Source organism: Chenopodium album, chromosome 3 (genome assembly GCF_948465745.1).
Source record: "Chenopodium album chromosome 3, dcCheAlbu1.1, whole genome shotgun sequence".
Classification (NCBI taxonomy): Eukaryota; Viridiplantae; Streptophyta; class Magnoliopsida; order Caryophyllales; family Amaranthaceae; genus Chenopodium; species Chenopodium album.
Genome location: NC_137836.1, coordinates 73,246,266 through 73,264,140, shown reverse-complemented (window position 1 = coordinate 73,264,140; position 17,875 = coordinate 73,246,266). Strand labels below are relative to the sequence as shown.

Genomic DNA, 17,875 nt, shown 5'->3' with positions numbered 1-17,875 from the left:
AAGTTCTGGACATTGATGAAGCTGTGATTGTTTGTATTGAGGTGGAAAATAATAATTGTGGTTATGGTTTTATTTTGCTGAAAGAATGAGGTATAACAAGATAATGACATGTCGTCATGTCATCCAGAAAGCAATGGAGAAACCTGAAACTAATATTGAGATCCTCTTCAGTAATTTGCACAAATCTGAAAAGGGTGAGTTTAAGCCAGTGTCATTACTGGAACATAAAAAAAAAATTAGGCTTTTATTCGTTTATGATGAACGCATGATCAATATGAATCTCAAGTCCATTTGCCCGTTCGCTGAAATTGAAGATGCTTCTCAAAATGTTTTCTTTTGCTCACTTCCATACGGTGTAGAGTATGCCATGAAAGTTGCAGAGATATTGTCCCAAAATCACCTTGATAACTATATTGCATATAATTGAGCGTAGCAACTGGTTCATATGGGGTGACAATATTAAATATGCAAGGATCTCCTCCTCATCATATATCTGAATTTCAAATGACAACCATGTTATTGATCTTCCTCAACATTCAACATGTGGCCATAACTCCTCCTCATCATAATACTTTACCCTCACTTAAATAATATTTGATGTAAAGTTAATATTAACACAAACTCGGAATAAAATTATTTATACACCATTAACAAATTGCGTAAAACTATATGTTTACATTATATTAATACATACAATTTATTATGTTTTTATGTATCGACATAAATAATTTTTACATTATCTTTCTTGGGGAAATAAGTTAATATAATGTACAAATTAGAATCCATGTGTTTGAAATTAGATAATTAACCTGAATCCTGAATAAAATTATTTATACATTATTAACAAATTACGTAAAATTATATGTTAACATTATATTGATACATATATATAATTAATTATGTATTTATGTATCGACATAATTAATTTTTATATTATCTTTCTTGGGTAAATAATTCGATTTAGTGTACAAATTGACGTGAGTATTATGTTTAATGTGAAGAATTTAATAATGGTTATCTAGTGTGTGTTTTGTCAACTGGTGATGAGAATGTAGCAAAAAAGTTTTGTTATACCTTATAAATAAGGGTTGTGGGAAATGTGGAGAATGTGTGTGAGTGAAATATGATATGGAATGGGGTTGTAAAATCTATTTCGGAGTTAGATGATGTGAAATCAATTGGAGATGAGTATAAGAAAACAAGCCTAAAGTAAATTAATAAATACAAATTATATAACTAAGCTAATACATATAGTAATAATGCAAATTACAATAAGCCACATATAGTACAATAATACATCATCAATCAATTATTTCAATCTTCATTTTCATCTTTTTCAACCAATATAATGTAGGGGAAAATTAAATAGATTAAAGAGTTTTTATATTATATATCAAAAGGAAATAATAATAATATAAATGCTCGACTTCATTTTTTTTGGACATGAAATACATACATATTATTTTATAGTAAGTAAAAATATCTAAATGTTCATGGTTAGAATAACTTATTTGCATTTTTTTATTATTTTTTTTGTTGATGATTTATTCAAAGTATTTCAAATACCTTAAAAAATATTTTTTTTTTTTTTGAGAAAAAAATTTATATTATTTGACTAATACCTTGTGCGTATATATTATGATGAAATATTTGACTACTATCTTAACCAAATTTATTATATATTAAGTAAGGAGCATCAAATTTAGTGATTATTTCCTATGCGGAGTAATAGAATATAGTAGGAAGAAGTTTTAAATTAAGTAAAATATTGTAGGAAGTATTTTAGTTTTCTTACAAATTAAAGAAATAGAGCATCATAAGTTTTAATTTTTTTTTTTAATTTTTTTTATCATAGATTTTGTCAAAAATAAAATAAAAAACAAAATCACAAGGATACATCAGGAGATGACACGTGTCATTACTGGTGTGTCTTTTAGTATATAATATAGGTTAGTCCCGTGTAATGCACGGTTTTAGTAATAAAATATTTGATCACACGTATTAGAAGACATGATGTTAAATATTCTAATTAAATTCATAATTAAAATATTTTTTTTTTTAAAAAAAAAATACTTGCATTAGTGTTTAATGGTTAATATAGGAGGAAAGAAGGAGAAATGAAGAAGCCAACCACCAACTATGTCGTAATGTTGTTAGTCAATTTAGTAAAAAGAAAAATAAGTGTTTATGAAAATGTGTAATTAATTTAGCTTTTCCAAACATTAGCTTTAGTTATTATCTTGAAAGGAAAAAAGAAAAAAATAAAATAAAAAAGAGGATGATGTCACTTATAGTTTAGGAGGGAAATTTTTTAATAAAAAGTTGACACATAGGCAGTAATGATGTTAGCGGTTTCTACTTTAGTTATAGTTATAGATTTATTGATTATCAATATATATATATATATATAGGTGAATTGAACGGGCCTTAATTATAATCAAAGAATATGTATATTTCAATTTGATTTATATATTCTGAAAAGTCGGTTTTTTTCAAGTTCACCAGAGCAATGTAGGACCTCCACGTCCCGAGCGCACAGGGAACTCGCCCACGATCCTATTCCTTTGGTTGCCAAAGCCGAGAAATCCTCGTCTGGAACTTCTGGAAAAAGGTTTTTGGTCTTAGACTTATACGTATTCTTTGAGGCATCGTGCTTTTGAAGCCCTACTCGATAAAAAAAGTAGTCGTTGTCTTTGCCTTCCGCAATGACTATTGATTTTATTTGAAATTCTAATTCATTAATTGACCCCAATAGCTGCTCCACTGTCAGCTGCTCCGGCCTTTTTCGTATCTCGAGCAGAATAAATTCTCGAACCATTTCCTTTGTTTTACCCATTGGATTTTCTTTTTCTTCCATTCCCATCTGTATAGCATGAGCACTGTTCCCCATTCGCTTCAATAGAATGGTGGTAAGAACGAGTTTGATAAAAAGAAAGACTTCGATGCCGAATCCAATTTGCCGAAGATCATTTTAAATCTTCTTGAAGAGAAGATTTAGTCTTTTCGCGGTGAATCGGCTTGGCTTCGTCCCGTTTCCTTCTGCCTAGCTCCCTGAAAACAACGTTCGACTTGCATGTGTTAAGCATATAGCTAGCGTTCCTTCTGAGCCAGGATCTATATATATATATATATATAATATAAATATTCCTTATCTAACGCTACGGGGCGCTCGTTAGCAAAATCCATACATTAATATATTTCAATTTGATTTAAGCCTTGCTTCTATTAAAAAGAAAATAAAGGCTTGTTTATTTCACCTTATTTTTGCCGATCGATTTGATTTTATCTAATGTGATTGTCTATCAAGGGCTAACACCCCAATTTCGAAACAATATAAAATGGGTCTAGGCAACCCGAATAAGGAGGAGGAGAGTATGGTCCACAAATTAGGCTTTGAAGCTTCCATACTAAAATCAATTGGCAATAGTAGGAGGTACTCCTCTACCTTATAAAGTGAAACCATCTCTCCTCTTTCTCCAATGTGGGACACTCATAAGTGGTACAATGGATTTCAACAATTACATTGTTTTTTAAATAGGTAGTTAGTGTAATTTTTATTTGAAAATTTCTTTTTAAGGGGTGTTTTGATTTTTTTCTACAGAATTTCTTGAAAACATTTGATCAATTTATTGCAACATTAAGTATTTATTATTATTCTACTTGGACCAACCCATGAAAGAAGTACCTACAAGGCTACAACACAAAACAACATTTCGAGCCATTTGATAATTCATGATTACACTTGATAGAGGTCAAAGATCCAAAAGTACATACACCTAGGCATAGAAATAAAAATCAGTATTTGAGGCTAATTCTACCTAATTTTAAGGAGTAATAACTAGCTAGGACAATAGAACCTCAAAAAAATCATAAATTTAATTAGGTTTAAGCTAAGTACTCCGTATCTATACTTAGTATTTAAAAACTCTAACCATAATACACACATGTCTTCATCCTATGTTTTCTTTTCCAATTCAATGTGCCACATGCTCACTATTCCAATCCAATATGCCACGTGTTCACTATTCCAATACAATATGCCACGTGTACGAATCAATATTAAAATAGAAAGTAATTAGTCATCAAATTATTAATTATTAATATTAATTAAGAATTTAAAACTTATAATAATACTACGTAATAATATTTAGAGATATTAGTTGGAGTAAAAGCTAAATTGTTTGTATTTTAAGTTAGCTAAAAGCTAGCTTTGACCTTTCATTCCACCTCTACAATTTACAGTTTTACACCACACAATTTAATATGGAGTATCTGTAAATTAAACCAAAAACCCACCATAATCCCATGGCCCAATGGCCGCTTCATCTTCATCAGCAAACCCACAAATAATTCCACACTCTTCCTCTTCAACTTCCCCTCTTCAATTCCCACAAATTAAATTCCTTTAATCATGTTGTTGGTTATAAATTCTGAACATAATACTGATGTATGTTAATGTTTTTTTAGTATTTATTCACTCATCTATCATTGCAATATTAATTCTATATAACATAGTACTTCCATCATCACATGCAGATTCACATTTGGTGAGTGACTATCATCTTGTGCTTTTTTTTTATAATTATTATTATTACGGAGTATTATTCTTATTTTTGTAGATTTTATATTTAAATTTTCACTGAAATTGAAACAAAATTTAAACATGCATGAATTTTTGTTAATTGAAACCCCCAATTGTCAAAATTGGAAAATTGTTGTTTGCTTTTGTAGAGAGCTTGATGCAAATTGAAGGTGGTTGCTACAGGTGAAGATGCTTGACTAATTAATCTCATACTACGTATTTGGTTTAAGCTTTAACATTTTTAGGAATTGAAATTGTATAGGTATTTTAACAGTTTTGTTGTTACATTAGGTAATCTGTATCTGGATTGTTTGTTCTCTGTTTAATGGGTTTGTTTTCTTTGTATTAAGGGAGACAATAACACATCACCATATGGTCTTTTATGAGGTTTGTCAAATTACTTTGATTTTTAACAAAAGTTGAAAAATTAGATAAATTTAGATAATGTTGGCTCCACTCCCTTCAAAGACAATGTGGGATTACTAGATATAGAGAATATTTATCACAGAGCATATCTATGTATATTGGCCTTAATAAGTGTGCTAATTTGCAAATGCTCATTCTTCCCGCATTTCATTTTCTTGATTTCAAAAGTGAAATCCAACGTACTTATTATTTTACTAATCACCAAAAACCATTTTTTTAGTCTATTTACGGCTAGCAAACCCACTAAACCAGCTTGCTACTAAAGTCTTCTTAGTGCTAATTGTGTATTCTACGTTCTAGACAATAATATCTAATTGATAAACAAGGCCCAAAGAAAATAAGCCTACATTCTAATACTCAAATTTTAATCCATTTACAGGAATGATGAGTCAATCCCGAAAATACAACTACTTGAAGACAAAGAAAATCTACATGAGGCAAATTCCACGGCATACAAAATGGAGGAGACAAAATATGAAGACATGACGGGAAAATGTGGATGCTATCTCATTGGGTCATTCCAAAACTATCCTATGTAAACATGGTTACTTAAACATATATTCAATAATATTTTGCTATCTAACTTCCTAATTATTGATTGCTTACCAATCCGTTGAATGCCAACTTCAACATATTATAATGCAAAGTAACAAATAAAAACAAAAAAAGCAACAAAAAAAAACCTAAACCTAAATGCGTTAAAAGTTAATTGTTCCTCGCAAAATAACTCACGACCAAAAACCCCCAATGTCTCCATTCTATTTCATGATTAAATAAACTACATGCACAAAGAAAAATACACCAATAACAAGCCCGTACATTGTACGGGCCAAAAGACTAGTTATCCATAGTAAAGATGGTTTTAGCGTTTAGGTTGTTTATAGGGATCATATGATTAATGAAACAACCCGAACATCAATTAGCAATTGTTGGATGATAACATATACTTGTATATGTTAAATTTAGGATCTTTTACCAAAATGGCTAGTTTAATAATAGTATTTACCAAAATGGCTAATTATAAAATTTAACTCCCTAACTAACTAATTTATTACCTTGGAAGTAATTTATCTATTTCTTATTTTTATTTGAACTTGTTTGGTTCACTTTATTATTTATTTATTTTTTCTTAATTTTCAAAAAGATTTTTTAAGTTGGAAAATTTAAGCAATATACAAAAAAACAGAGTGTGCAAATAGTGGCAGGACTCTAATTTCGATAAAAACAAAAAAAAATGCCCTAATTTTTCTTCTAGATCATATCAATCACAAAAATTTGAAATTTCAAGTAGTTTTGTTCTATCAAGACTCTCGCAAATTATACCATAATAAGGGAAATAAAGTATTGTCCATCTTTTCTAGAGAAAATAAAATGATTCTATGGTCAACAATTGTATAACTCTCTTGTTGTCCAAAAAAAAAAAAAAAAAAATTGTATAACTCTAGTTATATATAATCAAGACTTGATTGTTCCTACTTGCTTTCAAAATTTTAGGCTTTTATCCTATTCTAATTCTCCTTGTAAGTGAATTAGAACTTTGGCCCTTTAGACCTTAATATATTTCTATTTTTATGTGTTTTTTAAAAAAAAAATAAAAAAAAATTGTCGATTGGAAGTTTTGATCAATTTTTTTTTGAGTGATTGTTTATTTTGTGTAAATTTTTAAAAATTGAGAATTGTTGCAAATATATTATGTTGAACTAGATTAACCCGGCCTGGGCAATGCAAAATAAGAATTAAATTATAGAATTTTAACACGTATTGAAAGAAAATAACTTCCTCATTTTTCCTAACTAATTAATTACTAATTAAATATGAATATACAATTCCCGGAAGTGCATAATTAAATAGGGTAGCTTAAAAAGAAAAAAAAAATATATGACATCATATGAACCAAACCATAGAAAAACAAAATTCCAAATTTAAAAAAAAAAAAAAGCTTTTTTTTTTAAAAAAAAATAATAAATAAACCCGGGCCATAATATGAACCAAACCGGTTCAAAGGAATATAAGAAATAGATAAATTCCTTCTAAGTTAATAAATTAGCTAGTTTGGGAATTAAAATTTATAACTAGCCGTTTTGGTAAATACTTTTGTAAAATTAGCCATTTTGGTAAAAGATCCTTAAATTTATAAAGAATGCAAAATGAGCTTGGATAACCTACTAATAATAAGGTATATATATATATGTGTGTGCGCGCGCGCGCGCATGTGATGCGTGGTTTTCGTTATTTAGGTATGACACCAACACTAACTCTTTAAGCTAGAGTTGTAATTAAACTATTTCGGGTCTATTCTAATCTAATGAACTGAAATGAACTAAATTGAGCTGAAATGAATTGTTTATGAAAGAAAGAAATTATGAACTGAACTGGACTGAAATTAAACTGAAGAGCACATGTCCTTCTTCATATTGTTTTCAATGTAGAACAACTCAAAAATGAACAAGCTAAGGTTAATTAAGGGTTTTGATCCATATGTAGAGTTCACAAACTAACCCAAAAGTTCAACATGGTAAGTACAGTTCAAAGACACGAGGTGAATTTTGAGTTTTTGGATTGTGAAGAAATGAAGCTGGTGAGCAAAAAGAGGTTCACAGGCCAGGGTTGGGCTACCTGAGCTAGTTCGGGACCTAACCGCGGCCAACTAGGCACAACATGACCTAACCCGCAACCAAGATTCAAGAGTGGCGTGGAGTTGCGTAACTTTTATATTGATATAGATTTTACGATACTTACAATTCATATTTGTAATTAATTGCGAAAGATAATTAGTGGGAGACTGGGAGAAAGGGTAGGATTTTATGTTGAAGTATAAACTTCCCAAATAACACATGTAAGTGTTCTATATTAAGAAAAAGAAGAGAGTCTAAAATATTGTATAAGGCTAAGGGGCTACTCATCCTGTTGTCGCGTCGTATGGTTTTGGGATGGAACCTCCTTTCGTCTTGACTATCTTTTGGTTGCGGGTGCGACTCATAAGGGACAAATTACAAACACCTTTACCTCCTTGATGGGTGTGAGTTGTAATTCAAGGGTGTGGTGAGGGTTGTTAAAGATATGAGAACATTTTACGTGAGATCGGACTTACCGCGAGTCCAATACATTTAACATTAATAATTTAATATCTTACATTAATTAGACTCATCATGAGTTCAATTCACCCTTTTTTTTTTTTTTTTTTTAATTAATTAGTATCGAGAAACTATGACTTTTTCCCTATTAGTTTGCAAAGAATTTATTTTTTTATTTATTTTTATTTATTTTTATTTTTTATTTTTTTATTTTTTTATTTTTGTGATAAATATCGTTTGTTATTGTTTTTAATGTCTATGACCTTTAATTTGTTTGTACACTTTTTTCTATTGCTACTTTGCTAGTATTTTTACTTCCACTATTCTCAACATCAACATTCAACAATGTACTTGAGTTACTTGACTATATGTTAGCTAGCCATTTGTAGGGTCCATTTGGAATGAGTCCCAAAAGGCATACGAACCCATTTGTAGCATTGTAGGGTCCTTGCCCAATGCCCACAGCAACATGCTATTCGATTTTTTGATGTTTAAAAACCTATCTATCACATTTAACGTACATAACTCATTAATGTATTTAGTGATGCAACCAACTCTTTGGTGGCTATTGATTAGAGAACAAAAGAGTTTCTTATCTGCCAAGACTACTAGACTAGACCATTTCACATGGATATAAAGTTTATATTTAATTTTACGTACGTCTTATGCAAAACGTACGTGTAAATAAACAGATAATTCATGCACTAGGTAAATGTAGAAGTGTAAAGATAATAATTCACATTTGAGTTGAGAATAACTATCCCAAATTGAAGAGAAGAAGAGGAACATTAACATATGATTTTGTTGGGAATACCACGTACACCTATTATCAATAAGTTTTACAGAAACTAACTTTGATAGGAATTTTTCTTTTGTATATAGCTTAGATTCTCATCTTTCGTAAAATTGTTCTTGACCTTACGAATACATACTTATTTATAAAAAAAAAAAAAAAAAAAAAAAAAGAAAAAAAAAAAAAATGGGGGAGTGATTACAATTTTGTTTGACAAAAAATAGCATAGTTCAAGTTAAAAAGACAACAAGATAAATTAAAGATGAAAGAAGAAAACTATAATAAGAAAATCTTAATGGTGGATCTACTTTAAGAAATAAGCTAAATTTTTTTTATGGAGTATATGATATAACATCACAACTAACCTTCAAGCACAATTTAATACCTAGATCTACTCTCCCTCTTTGGCTCTTTACCATAAATTGTTTAGCCCTACATAGTATATTTAGTAGATCATTATTCAAATAATGTTATGGTATGAAATGATGATGGATTGTTGCAATTACAACAATCAACCAAGCAAGTTGTAGTGTTGATAATCTTGTGCTACATGCTTTTAATTTTCGAGTTGGAATATTTAATACTATTGCATTTATAAATTTGTACATTATAAGTGATTAATGAGCTAGAACAAGTTACTTTTACAATCAAGCTAGATCAATACATATATAGGTCATAAGGAGTAGTTATTGATTAATGTGTTAGTCTCTCGAAAAGTTGTAAATTAAATAGTTGTAGTAACTTTTGACTATCTTGCATTGTTAATGCGTGCTTTAAATACCGCCTAAAATAAAAAATACTGTAGTTGATTTGATTTAATATTAGGTAAGTCCATCTGAGTAGCTTTTTCATCATATCTTTCTTGGCCCCCTCCCACTCGAACCACTTTTTTCAAGGATATTGCTAAAACACCTCTAGACATAAACTTGCGGTTTAATTTGCTACAAGTCGAAAGCTCATTGTATGCTTATAACAACCCACGTTGACATCACATCCCTAATTTTACTTGTATATTCAAATCTTACTCTCACATAATACATGTCATTATACATTCAATGATGACCCCAATTTTAATAATCATATTCAATCCGTACCCCTACTTTTGCTAGTAATTACAATTTGATATATTTGCATTGATTTGTTAGCTCTTCTTAGTTTAGAAAACTAGCATTGTTTATTTAGTTTTGAGTTTGTCCCACCCGGTTTACCAGCGCTTAGCTCTAACTGTATTCAGAACTGACTCGAGTTGTACACCTGCCTTATGGTGCAACAAGAGTTGTAAGCATTCGATGAGGCTCGAATTCGAAACCTCCGTTAAACAACATCAGTCAGCTTACCACTTGAGCCAACTCTTGTTAGTCATTAATTTAGTAATGTTACCTTGAAATCTTTTAATTGATAGCAAACTACACACCATAGATAAAACAAACACCCCGGCCCCTTCTACAACTAACTTTAAACCTTACCTAATTAAGCACATTGCTACTTAATTCCTTTAAACGATCCTTAATTTCTAAGCCAATAGTGAAAGGGACCTTTCATTTTCATTAATCTCGTGATTAACCAAATATATAGTTGCTCATTCTAGATCAAACTTTTATAAAATTTGTACATCGTGTTTGTTCATATTTGTATATGATTAATAATAAGGACCTCTATGCTAATTAGTCGCATAAGATTTAGACCTTAGCAATAACTCACAAAATTTTATAAGTAGAAGTCACTTAATGGGTCCAAAACTAATTTATTTTATTTTATTTATTTATTTATTTTTTAATTTTTTTCTATCATACGACATAGAACACACTGCCAATCTTAGTTGCACTTTTAATATTAAGATTTTTTTTTTTTTTTCTATGAACAAACATATTTGTGATTTATTGGTCCAAATTTTAAAAACAAATACGTACTTTGTAAGAAAAGTGTTTTAATTTAAGAACTTTAAGTGTAAAAAATATAATATACTTGCACAAAGTTAAAAAGAAATTATATCTATTTAAAAAAAAAAAAAAAAAAAGAAAGAAATTATATAAACGAAAATAAATAATGTAATAAAACTCATTCAGAATCGAAATTTGATACATTTGATTGAATAAAAGTTGAATGATTACAACATTATTGTAGTTCGATCAATCCATGAAGAAGGACGACAAACAATGCATGTCTAATATAACAACTTTTCATGCCACTTTTAGTTTACTAATTTTGCAACCTAAATATAGATGATTACACTTGAAAGAAGATAGATAGCACCAAAAGTACATATATAGCTAGGAATAGTAATAATATAATGACATTATCAATCTAGCAATTAAGCAACCAATGCAACACTAAGCTAGCTAAGGTTTCTTAGCAGCATCAACAGCCAAGATGGTGCTAAGGTTCATGGGACTCATGTGGTCGACGGACCCGATCATCATCTGCTGGACAATGAACCGGTTAGCCCTTTCAGTAGGATGGAATGCATCCCAAAATGCATAGACATTTCTATCAGGGCACACATTTGATGCAACTGTGCATAGTCCTAACCCATTGTAGGGTCCTTGGCCACAACATGCTACCTTTGATGTTTCAAATCCTGTCACAATTAAATAATTTACTCATTAATGCATTTATTTTGGGGTAGAATCACCAACTTTGGTGGCTATTTAGTAGAGGATAAAAAAGGTTTCTTATCTATCAAGGTCGTGTCAATAAAATCGAAGCAGTATGAAGCAATCACGATAAAATTATTCAGAATGCAAGTTACATTTATTTACTGGATTATTTACGTCATAAACTACATATCACGTAGAAATATGATAGATATATAATGCTTTTTCTAATATAATATAGAGAAGCATACGTGATCATACTCATCATTTTACTTACTTAATTATTAAATGGGTAATATATCAACTACATAGAATTAAATATCAAGTTTATATGATTTTAATTCTAGAAAAATTAGAACAAGCATATATGAAAGAATGTTATTATTACTAGTAAAATTTACCAATATTCCCTCATAAATGATGGTTCTTCATACTGTACTACAAAATTCCAAAAAGAGAATTTATTATTTATAACCACCCCCATCAAATGTAGGCTACGTAGCCATTAGTCTTTCCATAACTAACCCTATGTGCCTTTAATTATTTCAGCCCTACTAGAACAATGCTTTAATATTCTTATGATAGAAAATACAAAAGTGAACTGGATATTCGAGTTGACAGTGTATTTAATGCTTATATCAGGTTAATTTAATAACCTAAAACAAATAGATAACATTATTTGATAACGTAACTTACCGAATGCTTGAGGATTTTCAAGGAAATTATTCAACATTCCACCGGTATTGGAGGCAATAAAAACATCAGAGCCAATTTCGCTATTTAGGCTTTGAATCATTTGGGTTAGCTTTGGGTTGAAAAGGGCACCGGCTCGTTGCGGGTCAGGGGCACATTCGCCATTTCGACTACCTTGTGAGGCTAACTCACCAGGGACACATCCAATTGGTCCAGTTCCGGTAACCAATACTCTCCTTGCTCCCAACTCATAAAGCCTCTGTATATTTGTCAACACACAAGTTTAGCCGATCTATTGATAGAATAATATTAACTTAACTAAAATTACTGGTATCTTGGTATACCAATAAATATTACCTAGTAAAAGTTATCACTTGATAATACATTATCAATCTACTTTATTGACAATTGTCACGTGCATTATTTAATTTAGATTTCTTTTCGTTGCCTTATGAATAAAATAAATAATATAGAATAGCGGACAATTATTATGATATAAAAACTTACAGATAAAACCCCTTTATACTCCCCGATGACATAATCAACATAGTCTTCAAGATCGGGGAATTGAAGACGCCTAGCCGTGATTGGAAGGAGGAAGTAATTGTTGATAAAATCATTGCCACCAAGTGTAATTAGCACAAGAGCTCCATTCACTCGGCTTTGTGCTTGTTCTTCTCCAATTAGCCCGGCTAATCTTTGTTGGTATAGCTCAAACAACTCCAATTGACGGCCTATCCTTATAATGTTCACCTATAACATTCCCAATTTAGAATAAAGAATATTAATTATCAATAATTGTCTAATCATATGCAAAAAATGTCATTTTATTTATCTAAATTAATATTGGCAAGTGACAATTTACTCAATATTTTAAGAAATAGTATGAAATTGACGTGTTTTGAGATTGAGCGAGTGATCAACAAAGGGATTGGTTGATGAGTCGAAATCTCATCACCATGATGTCAATTTTGTTACGAGGTCAAAAGCTAATCTAAAACAATTAATATAGAAAGTAAGAAATTAGAATAACGTGATTACTAAATTATTCTTCATGTCTCGAAATAATAAGTCAGATATATGATTGGTTCATTTTACAAAAAATCCTTCTAGGGGAGCGATGCCGTCACTTTCTAGTGCTACCTATAGCCGTGATATAGAAAATAGGAAAAGAATTTGAGCTATTCTACAACTAACTAGAATATATCACCAAAATTACTATTGCACAACTTTATTAGGATAGATCCATTTAATAAATGCAATTTTGGTATTTAAATATATATTATATTAGTCTATTTTTTGCTGGTGAGATGAACGTAAATTGCCATAATGTCCCTATTAAATAGCTAGCTAAAAAAAGAAGCAGCAAAGAAAGTAATGCATGAAAGTTACGTATACTGATATTATTATACGTACACCACATGCACATGATCCCTAAAACTAAAAATGAAGATTATTGTCTATCAATAAATAGCGAGACATATAATTTGGACGCATTGAGAGATGTAATATTGTACATTTGTACTATAATTATACATAGAGAGCAAATATTTTGTTATGAAACGTTAATTAGACCATTTAAACACGTCACTCTTCTGTTAGTATGTACTTTATTAATTAATTAACAATGTATATTTTTCAGTGTTTTGAAAATGCTAGTGTATTAATTAGTTACGGAGTATTATTACATTTTGACAATGATAGTGCATTGATGTATATAATAGACGAATAATATGGAATGAGAAAAGTTTGTTTCGTGGTCATATAGTATATCCAATTAAAGGATTTAAACTTACGAATTGGATCCCAGTGTCATTAAGAACCCCAACTCCGGCAGAAGCAAAGTTCGCGCCAACCAGAAGTCTTTCTCCGGTGAGCTCAGGGCTCAAGATGGGTAGTAGTGGCTCTGTTCCAATTTGCTCACCTAATGTAATTCCATCAACCACGTTTAAGTCAATAAAGCATTTTTTTTAATAATCATAAATACTCCTACTTTTCTTTATTTAATTAGGTCATGAATTATAAAAAAAAATTGTATTAAGGTCATATGATATACATACATTGTACGTATGATACTTTTGAACAAGATTAAAAAAAAAAAAAAATTATATACTTGATGGTGATTATAAAATGTTGTAGTTATAATTAATAATAATAAAAAAAAATATATGACACATTTTTCCTATATATTTAAAGCATTAGACTTATAGCCTTAATACTAAGTACCAAATCATCATTATTTATCACCGTATTGATGCATTGATTACATCCAAAGGAGTGAAAAAAGAAGGTATTAGCAAATTTAGTCAAGAAATAAAATAAAAATTAAAAAAACAAAAAATATAAAGTAACATTTTTTTAAATGTAATTTTTTTCAAGAAAATAATTGTCATTTTATATAGTTGATTTAAAGCAATTCAATAAGTAAGCCTAGCTTGATAAAAAGTTTATACATTTGTATGTCCATGCTCAAAAATAACACTAAAAATTATATTGCATTGTCAAATGGATATTAAAGCTCATGCTATGAATTGAATTTGTATGATGGGCACTATTTTTTCTTGAGTAACATCAACAAAATTTACAACAATATTATTATTTTTTTATTATTATTTTTAGATATTATATAGTTATTATACAAGGGTATAATGATTGCAAATCTACGTTGGGAAGATATCCATTACAAACAAATTCAGAATTTTCTACTTAGAAAAAGATGTTTCAATTATTTATTTTCTCAAAAAGACCTTTAAAATTGTTGGGGGGACCCCTGAAAAAGCCCATACATGCAATGCAATGCTACTTTAGAAGTCTTATAACGATAGTTTCTATATAGTACTTGTACTCTTTTAGCTAAGTGATGACTTACAAATGAGATCCGGGATGTTGAGGCCATTGGAGAACCGGCCGGTCGGTCCATTCGGAGAATCGATCCCATACGGTGGCCTATCGGCCCTAGCACTAGTGACCAAGTAGTTGTTGTTGCCATTATCGACTAGTGAATCGCCAAACACGAAAAAAGCTCTTTGAGCTTCAACATGAGTTGAAACCAAGGTTAAAAATAATGTTGCAATGCACAACATAGCATTCAAGGACATAACCCTAGAGAATGAAACACCACAATGCATGGCTAAGCTAGTTAAGTTAATTACTCACTTTGGAATAATGTATATAAAAACTATATAGTATAAATATGTAGTAATGTATAAAAACTATATTGTATAAAAATATAGTGTTGAAGTGTGGAGTAACACTATGAGCTAAGTGGGATTTTATAGATGAAAAATATAAGAAATAGTAATATCAAAAGTATGGGAGACCTATTAAATGGCCTTCTTCTCTACCACCTACATAGTTGTATAGTGTACTAACAATGCCAACAACTTCGTAGCAAAAAGGGGGGCTAGAGAAATGAAGAAGAAAATTAATAAATTAATAATTAAAAAAATGGGAGAAACAAATAAAATTGCATGAAATATTAAATGATAAAGGTGGTCAATTATAGGTATATAGCAAATTGTGGACATAAATTAGTGTTACAATCTTGTCATTTTAATGCTGTTATACTTTTATTTAGTTATTTTCTTACTAACTTTCTTCAAAGCCATTGATGTAGTAGTACATAATTGTGATATTTCATTTACATATATACCAAAATTATTGTGACCAAAATAAAGGTAACTTTGAATATAACATTATCACTAATATTATGTACTACTTTTTTTTATCAATGGGTTTGATTTTGCTTGTAGTACTTTGTAGTTTGTGTGTGTCAAAGTGTGGTCCATGTGTTAAGTTTATGTAAGTATGTATTGGCTTGTTCAAGTGGAGGTTCTTTTGACACTAATTACTTAACCTTTTTTTAGCATGTCTTAATTAATTTGTGGAATTTTTTTCAAAATATATCTAATTTACTTGTGTTTATTTGTTTTTCCATGATTGCATCAATTTAGGCTTGTTTAATCTTGCATTAATTCGTAAATATATATTGAACTATAAAGAAATTAAAATTGTTAAATACTAGCTAATTTCAATCATGTGTATACTTGTTCTAAGATTATACTCCGTATTAGTTAATATTGGTGAACGTACATAACATATCCCTACGATTGCATACATCGTAACCATTTATGTATTTATAGTAAAAGTACTTTACTTAAATGATTAACAATACTTTATTCTCAATACTCAATAGATTATGAACATATGATCTAAAGATGGGCTATATATGTTCATCACTTATTTGGAAAGTAACATGTCCATGTTATTGGTATATTTCGAACAAAATAAATTGTTTATGACTTTTGTTGCTAATCTTAGCAACAATTTAATTAGCTTGTACCCTTTTTCCGATGATTTGGCCATTGCACAATAGTAAACTTTTGTTCAAAGAAATAGACAACTAGGGGGCATATAAAGCTATAACATAGTTGACAAAATGTTTAAATCACTATCATGCTTTCCTTAATAATTTTCTTGTTAGAGGAACTTGCAAATAATAAAAAGTTTCGAAAAAGGACTAAACAAACAACTTTATAAAGATGATTGTATACGAAATTAACAAAGTACAGTATGTTCTACTTTTTTTCCCGATAAATAGCTTATTAAGGCTTAATATAGAAATCGACACTTTTTTTTTTAAGATAGAAATCGACACTTAGAAAAGCAGAAAATCTTGCGTAGACCTGGTCCATAATAATATTATTATGGACCTAAGGTTTATACACACGTAACTGACATTATATTCAACATAGTGACCTCTAATTTTAATATAGTAACCTTAGTTTTAACATAGTGACCTTTTTAAAAACTTGTGTGACCTTTAATGTTATGATGAACTTAAATTACGACATTATGTTGAATAGTGACCTAATTTTAACATAATGATCTTTATTATTCATATTGACCATTATATAAAAAATTTTATTTACAAAATTAACCTCTTATTGCTTTTATAATGTCACACTAACTTTTATTTCACATAATCACCTTTATTTTAATATAGTCACCTTTTTATTTTATTAATAAAACAATCCTATTGTCTCCAATGTTGGTGGTCCATAATAAATTAGTGTGAACCAGGTCCATTTAAGAATTTGTATCAGAAAAGACAGACTTTAAGACCAAATAAATTGTACAATTTTTTAAGATTCCCTAATTTATTCCAATGATACGAGTCATACAACAAAATTTTGCATTGTTTATCCAAAAGATTGTTGTTCTAGAATCTAACTTTTAAGTAATTTCTCTAATTTGTGATTTCACATTAGAATCTCATTTTTTAAAAGTTGCTATTTAAAATATTAGAAAAATAAATAAAATTATATTAGAGTATACCATTATTATTACATTACTTATGTTATAACCCTAATATTTACAATATAGATAATAATTAGATGTTTAATTAATTAATAAATAATTAACGAAAATCGATCTACTTGTGGAAAATGAAGAATTATTATGGATGAAAATTTAGATCAGACAAATTTGGAAAATTGAATCTACATAGTTGCTATTTAACCACGCACTCTTTCTCTTTTGCACAATTAAAATCTCTACTTATGTACGAGTAGTTATGTATATAACTATGGCAAGGCTTTCGGGAAACATGTTCTATGTTTCTAAAAATGTTTGGTCTGTCCTTTAAGTAGTAATAATAAAGAGGTGATTATTTAGACTCTTCTTTGAAATTCACGAATCATTGATCTAGATC

The 17,875-nt window shown here is 29.5% G+C and overlaps 1 protein-coding gene across 1 annotated transcript; it reads right to left on the bottom strand.

Annotated features, from left to right (window-relative positions):
* Positions 1 to 10,919: 10,919 nt before the first annotated feature.
* Positions 10,920 to 15,443, bottom strand: LOC145624175 (GDSL esterase/lipase At4g28780-like). The gene is made up of 5 exons (XM_081677153.1): positions 15,032 to 15,443; positions 13,959 to 14,086; positions 12,670 to 12,915; positions 12,166 to 12,421; positions 10,920 to 11,453 (listed from the first exon to the last, which is right to left on the bottom strand). The coding sequence occupies exons 1-5, from the start codon at positions 15,288 to 15,290 to the stop codon at positions 11,215 to 11,217; spliced, it is 1,128 nt and encodes a 375-aa protein (XP_081533279.1). The 5' UTR covers positions 15,291 to 15,443; the 3' UTR covers positions 10,920 to 11,214.
* Between the last annotated feature and the right edge of the window lie 2,432 nt (positions 15,444 to 17,875).